Below are 7,591 nucleotides of genomic sequence, written 5' to 3'. Positions count from 1 at the left end.
ATACGATTTTGAAACTTTAAAATACAATATGAGAAAATTGAAATTTCTTAATATGTTTAAAAAAATCACTAGTAACTAACATAGATGATGTAAAATATAGTAACCTATAAATCCAGCTGCTTTATGCTTTTACTCTTGTGATGCTTTTTAGGTTGGGTCAAGTCACTTCACTATTTAGTTCCAATCAAATTACCTGTTTTGTACTACCTTTGATTCAGATTCATATTAAGTGGAAATCAATTTGGTAAGTTTACCTTTAACTTCCTTAAAATCTCTCCTTGGCCCTTTCCAAAAAAACAACAGGAAAAAAAACAAGAAGCTCTCAAAAAAAAAAAAAAAAAAAAAAAAGAAAAACCAAACAAATATACAAAAAAATTCAACACCCCACTCCAAATTTCCTAGTGTAACTCACTTTCTTTTACAGCTAACACGTCCCCATATCTTTCCTTTTAGCCTTTGAGACCTCCCTCAAAACCTCACAACCAGTTCTCATCTTTCTTCCTCTCCTTCCCTTCTCTCCCATCTGAATATTTTTACATAACTTTCATGGTGGTTTGATTTTCTTGTTCCAAATTTGATTTCTGTAATTGGGTTTTTTTTGTTTCAAAGATTTAAACACAGAAAAAAATTACACACAAACATGTTGGATCTTAACGTTAATTTCATCACCATAACTGAGACAAAATCAATGGAGGTTGAAGATTCCGGGACCTCCAACTCCTCCGTCGTCAATGCCGAAGAAGCTCTGACTCCGAGCAATGCTGGAGACGAAGACTCCACCAACAACACCACTTCCTCTTTCATGTTTGATATCCTGAAGAGAGAGAAAGGTGGTCTCTGCAATTATGGGGCGGGAGACCAAACGCAATCTATGCAGTTCGTGACGAGGTCGCTTTTTCCGGTGACCGGAGACGGCGGAGGAGGCAAGGAGGGTGATGGGTACGGGTTGGGATTGTCGTCATCGTCCTCGTCAGCGGCAAGGCCTCAGGGGCTGAATTTGTCGTTTGCCGAGTCGGGAGAGCAGACTCAGGCCGAGCTGAGAGTTGTACAGCAGAAAAAACAGCCGCCCAGGAAGAGCCGCCGCGGGCCAAGATCCCGGAGCTCTGAGTACCGCGGCGTCACGTTTTACCGCAGGACAGGGCGGTGGGAGTCGCATATATGGTGATCATCATTAATCATCATTAAGCTGTTTCATTAAGCAGTTAATTATGTTGTCCAATCATTTTAACTTATTTATTTCTTTTTTGGTTTGCAGGGATTGTGGGAAGCAGGTTTATTTAGGTGAGCAGATGATCATATAATTATTTTTAAGAAGTTTGGATTCATGGGTTTTGCAGGATTGGATCTAAATTGCATTGGGTTTTGTTTTGTTTTTCTTTTTTGGTAGGTGGATTTGACACTGCTCATTCTGCAGCTAGGTAGTCAGTTTTCCTTTTTTGTAACGAACATAATTTGTTTACAGTTTTCTAATATTTAGCGATATTATATTTTAAACTAATCTAAACTACGGACCATAGATCAGCTCACTCGGGTTTAATGATTTTAGAGCATATGATCGAGCTGCAATCAAGTTTCGCGGAGTTGATGCCGATATCAATTTTAACCTAGGAGATTATGAGGAAGATATGAAACTGGTACAGAATGTGACTCAGTTTTTAATGATTAAGGAGTTTGGATTGACTTCAGATTTACTTACTAATTGCCGAACTTTTTTTGGTCGAATCTTTCTAATTATAGTTATGATTGATTAATTTTTGTAGTTGGGGGATCTGAATAAAGAAGAATTTGTGCACGCGCTTCGTCGCCAAAGCACAGGAGCCTCACGTGGGAACTCAAAATACAGAGGCGTAGCAGCAGCTGCTCTGCCTAAATGTGGTGCCAGATGGGAAGATCTAATGGGACAAGTTCCTGGGAATAAGTAAGAACGGTCCTCCCTTTTACTGAAGCTTATATATACACACACACATAAACATGGAGAAAGCTTGAGCAGCAGCTCCTACTGTTAGCGAGGAATCAAAGGTGGACATGTGTCCAAGTTGTGATTAAAAAATTAATTACTTGAACATGTGTCCATCCGTGGTTCGCTAGCAGCAGGAGCTGCTGCTGATTTTTCATCAGCCAAGCTCCGTTCCATAAACATATATCTAATCTAATGTGTATTTTGTGTTGCTGGATTTCAGTGTCTTTGAAAAGAAGGCCGTCAAATGCAGGACCGGAAGAGAAGCAGTTACAAACTGTGACCCCAATGTCTACGAAGGGGAGATAGTTTTACATGCTAGCATTGAAGGTATGCGGCGAAACTAAAAAATGTTAGTATGAGTGGTGCACAAACCAGCGTGTGAATTGATCATGAGTCCTGACCTACAGATAGGGCCGACCAAAATTCACTCAAGCGCGTGTGTGCATGTGAATCTTTCGCTCTTGTAAAACCGACGTCAATTTTATCGATTTTGGTTGTCTTACCTACCATATGACAACAACAAAAAAATCCATGGCTACTCATGAATTGATACAATGAATTTGGTATTGATGTAAATGCAGGCAGTAGTCACAACCTTGATCTGAACCTAGGGATTTCTCAACCTTGTTCTACTGGTAAAAAAGGGAAGGGAAAATTTGGGGATTTTCAATTTCCTAACGAGAAGCCAATGGTATGTCCTTAATTTCCTTTAAAAAAATCCTAATTTTAGTAATTTTCATGTTTTTGTCCATTTTTTTTTTCTTCTTCTTAGATTTATGTCGTTTTCATTTTTTTTGTTTCTTTTTTGAGATATTTTCTGAATGCATGTGGCATTCGTCAGTGAGCCCTTTTGTTGGTGGCTGTTTTATGATGATAAGTGCCAACTTGTGCAGGTTAATGGGTTTTGTTCTGCGGCTGTGGGAGTGGGACAACCCCCTCATGTTTTAACAATGGTAGCCAAGCATCCTGCCCTATATCCAGGTTTCGTACAAAAACATGAGGTAATACTTCTCATCTCTATCATATATTGCTAATTGTTTATTTATTTTGAAGATAGATGGACTTTTGATTCTAGTTTTTAGAAGTTTATATAGTGTAATACGAATGCATAAAATTCTAGAGTAATGAATGAAATTGCTGAATATAATGATTAGATGTGCGTTGAATGATTAAAAAAAAAAAATTAACTGATGGTTTTGAGCTACTTATAATGCATACATCTTATGCGATGAATAAATAGTTATCTTGAAATCTTTCATCACTTCCTTCTTGCTCCATCTTTGTCCTCACACCTAAGTTTGTCTCCTATTTAGGCATCATCTAATTAATTAGTGGGTTGGGCAAGATTGGAATTAGGTCATGTCTTCTGGCTCGTCCTATAGAATCTCATTCTAGAGATGAAAAATAATTTACATGGCACATGTACATTGTCACGTGGAACAAGACATTTGGACAAAAAACTTTTATAAGGCTTTATTTCTTTGACATGGATTGCCATTGTGCGGCCATGCCATGTAAGTCCTCCTAGAGATGAGACATAAGATTTTTCTCCTAACATATTTAACATGTGGGATTATTATCCAATTTAATGTCTATAGGCCCCTTTTTTTTTAAGACCACCAAACATGGAAGAGGACCCTGGTCCATTTTTTGACTCACATGTTTCTTGAGCCCCCTCACTAGATTGAAAGTGAGTGAAGAAAAATAATAGATAATTATGTCGTGTCCTTTGCATCAATTCGTAATGGTTGCTATGCAGGTGAAGCGATCCAGATTAGACATTTTATTCGCAAAATACGTTTCAAATTAGTCTATGCTAATTAACCTAAACCTTTTCTTGCAGGAAATGGCTTCAGGTCATAACAGATTGCAACCAATTTCTTCGCCGAGATACACAAACTGGGCATGGCAAGTTCATGGAAACAGCAACAATGTCAGCCCAATGCAAGTGTATTCCATTGCAGCATCATCAGGATTCCCATCTTCCACAGCTACTACACCTCCATCAGCTACTTACCTTCCTCCGAACCTCCAAGACGGTAGTGCTTCCGCCTACAACGTCCGCCGCCTTCCCTTCCCAGCCGCATCCAGCATGTACTAGTGCTTTTGAAAGGCTGGCTAGGTCATGAGCAAATGTACTAGTTTGTAATGTGCAGAGATGTTAATTTTTCGTTTCGAATGTGTTTCACATTATCAAACACAGTGGTGTGTATATGACCAAACATTGTCCTTGTAACTGTTGTACATGGCCGGCCCAGGCCCAGTTCTGGCAAGGTGACCGTCTAGGGCCCAAAATAATTGAGGCCACCAAAATTATTAGGGTAATATATTTATATATGTTTTAATAAGAGTATAAATTTATAAAATTTGGTTCAATTACAAAGAAATTTAACTAGAATTGGTGGTTTTGTTGTTTGAAATTTATGAGGAGGTTTTGGGTTCATAAGAGTATAAATATATAAAATTTGGCTAAATAATCAAGAAGTTTAATGAGAAAGTTAGAATCAATGGTTTTTAACGAGACCTAAGTTCGAAATGTTAAGTGCATGTTTATTCTTTTCAATTTTTACGAATTTTTGTTTGGTTGTTAATTTATTTTTAAGTAGTAGCCAGTAGCTATGTGGATTGTTATTTTTAAACATTTGTTCCAATTCAAGTTTAATCTTCAACAAAGAGTAACGCATTGATCAAATTTTTACACCAAATTTGTAAATCATATGACGTGTCATCAAAAAGTTTAATTTAGTACCCATTTATTACTTATACATATCAATTAAAGACCCAAAAACATCATTATTTTGTAGTTCCATATTGACAAGGTTAGTAAATAAGAAAAAAACACCTCACGATTTATACAAAAACACTTTAAAAGTTTAAATGGAAAACAAAACTCATATCTATCTACTTGTAAACCTGGAGTTTTTTTGTTTCATTCTCACGATATAAAATAAATTAGTTTTTTCATGTTTCTAAATTATTAAGTTTGAAGTGTTTTTCTAAATATAATTTTATCAATGTCTTACGTGTGAAAACAAATAATTTTCTTATATAAAGTGAGAGCATATTTTTTGGCGTCGCCCCATGCCTAAAAAATTTGTAGACCGGCCCTGCTGTTGTATATGAGCTTCAGTTTTAAGTAAACTGCTATATCTTTCCCATTGCGAAGGTGGAATGCATGAGGAAAAGAAGCTTGTATGTTACCAGGAAGTTTCTCATGTATGATTGTCACATCGGCATGAGAAAGTATATATCAATTGGCTAGTATTAACACATAATTATTTGTTAATACCACAATTTTAAAAATCATTAGATAGTAGGCGGGCGGTGAGAAGGGGCGTAGTGCCCTGATACTTAGAGCAAGTCCAGCGGGGACAAAATGTCCCAGCCCTCAGTCCAAAAAACGTGCCGGGCCGGAGAAAATCAAGTCCACCCCATGAAATGAGCTGGTACCCAGCCCGAACTGGGCAATGGACCAGCCCAAAATGGACTGAGCAAGAAGCCGGGCCATTGGCCTGGCGCGTGCGATTCACGCCCGTGATGCGGCGAGTACCCGACACGGTTTCAGAGCCGGGCCCGCGTGACAGGCGCACTGACTCCACCCCCCGAGTTGGCGACGTGGCTTTCTTTCGGCCGTTGGATTTCCAACGGTAAAAAAAATTTAAATTTTACTTTTAACATAGACCGTCGGATAAAAAATCAACGGTCCACGTTTTTTTTACAAAAAAGTAAAAAAAAAAAAAAAAAAAAAGGCCCCAACGGTCAGAAATATGACCGTTGGCCACGTGGCAAGTCCCTGGCTCTTGGATTTGAATATTTTTCAAATCCAACGGTCCAGATTAATTAACTATATTAAAATTCATTAAAAATTATAAAAAAATACAGAAAAATTATTAAAAAGTACAGAAAATTTTAAAAAAATTACATAAATATTTGAAAAATGTTAATTTACAAAATAGTACGTTCAGATTGGTTAAAAATCCTATCCGAAATTAAAACTATTTTATTTTTTTATTCTTTTAGACAAAATTTAAAAATATCTTAAATGGGCTGGGTGCCAGCGCATTTTGTAGGGATGGAGATCGTTTGTGCCAGCGCATTTTTTCACTAGGTGCCAGCGCATTTCTTTAGGGGTGGAGATGCCTTGGCCTATTACTGTTCATTGGAGTCTGTTACTGTTCATTTGAGTGGATAAATGCGCTGGGTGCTGGCGCAAAGTCCACAGGGGTGGAATTGCTCTTAGGCAGAGGCCAGGGCGATTTTATTTATTTTATATTTAATTTATTATATAACGCTAGTGTCTTGGGCCTAATCAAGGCGGATGGTTATCTCGTAGCGTCTAGGTTGCAGCTTAGCCAATTTTTAAAATACTTATTAATACTATATTTGACATATCAATTATGTATTTCATTCATATTATAACACGTATTTAAAGTCTCACCAACCTTCTGACATGCAAGAAGCTTGAATTCAATTTGTTAGCTATAATCTGTGCGTTGGGTCAGCTTCAATAAGTTTCAAGGCATCCAAGTTGCATGCTAGAAAGAAAGGTGGTAGTTTGGATCCTGATGCTCATCAACCTTGACCTTGAACCTTGAACTAGAATCAACGTAACATTTATTTAAATCTTTAAGCACCTCTGAAAATAGCTCTAATCTAATTGTAATTAGTAAATGTAAGTGGATTGTAACTCAATTGGTTAAAAGTCTGCACTTTTAAATCTGAGGTCTTGTGTTTGAATCTCCATTCCTGTAATTTAGTGTAGATATTGTAATGTTTGTCCAAAAAAAAAGGTAACTAAGAAATACTTACTTCAGGTAGATGATGTTTTACTGCAGTAACAGATAGCAATCATGCCTATGCACCATGATATTGGTTCGTCTCTATTGACTTCCCTCCACCCTAACTACTAATTATTTAACCTACTAACGTTATCGTTTGTCAAAAGAAAATTTACTCTAGCAGTTTTTTTCAGCAAACCCAAAACTAACCTAGCTGCCCGTTCCAATTGGGCTGACAAATATTAAGATTTTTTTTTTTTAGTACATCGTTATTTTTACATTAAGGGAGGGAGAGTTCGGCTAAGCCATACAATGGATAACCTAATTAGGTATTAGTTCAAGGATAATGCTTTTATCCTCTCATAAGGAGGCGTATTTGTCCTCCATTTACGATTAACGAACCTTTATCATCATAACATCATGATGTTCATAGAGAGTGAACTCTCTATCACTTTATATTTGTTTTATCATATGAATGATTAAAAGATATTCAAATTGAATAATTTTTAAGTATATGATCTTTTAATGATAATAAAGAGAATGAACAATTCCGATTATAAAGTTCGAACGGTAAACGTTGATTAATCACAAGTAAGAGAACACGTGAGTCCCCCAAGAGACACAAGCATTAATATCCTTAATTCAAACCTTAATTAGGTAATGTATACACTAATTTTTAACTCAGCTTGCTTAAAATAAGTTGTATATTTTGGCTTGTTGAAACGTATTATGTTTCACAACATAAGAATATAACCACTTAGGGCGTGTTTATTAAACATAATGGCTAGAAAGAGGTCATTTAAACAGCACTGACGAAATGTATTATACTTGGCATTTCAGTTTTTCATTACTA

At 36.7% G+C, this 7,591-nt stretch overlaps 1 protein-coding gene across 1 annotated transcript; it reads left to right on the top strand.

Moving 5' to 3' along the window:
• Window positions 1-298: 298 nt before the first annotated feature.
• On the top strand, window positions 299-4,326 carry LOC103417709 (ethylene-responsive transcription factor RAP2-7). Its single transcript, XM_008355868.4, has 9 exons — window positions 299-1,161; window positions 1,256-1,281; window positions 1,388-1,418; window positions 1,547-1,634; window positions 1,761-1,918; window positions 2,181-2,287; window positions 2,542-2,651; window positions 2,854-2,961; window positions 3,804-4,326. The coding sequence occupies exons 1-9, from the start codon at window positions 641-643 to the stop codon at window positions 4,059-4,061; spliced, it is 1,407 nt and encodes a 468-aa protein (XP_008354090.2). The 5' UTR covers window positions 299-640; the 3' UTR covers window positions 4,062-4,326.
• The last annotated feature ends 3,265 nt before the right edge of the window (window positions 4,327-7,591 follow it).

This window comes from Malus domestica, chromosome 01 (assembly GCF_042453785.1).
Source record: "Malus domestica chromosome 01, GDT2T_hap1".
In the NCBI taxonomy this organism is placed as follows: Eukaryota; Viridiplantae; Streptophyta; class Magnoliopsida; order Rosales; family Rosaceae; genus Malus; species Malus domestica.
The sequence above is the reverse complement of the archived record's forward strand: the minus strand, read 5'-3'. Positions and strand labels throughout refer to the sequence as shown.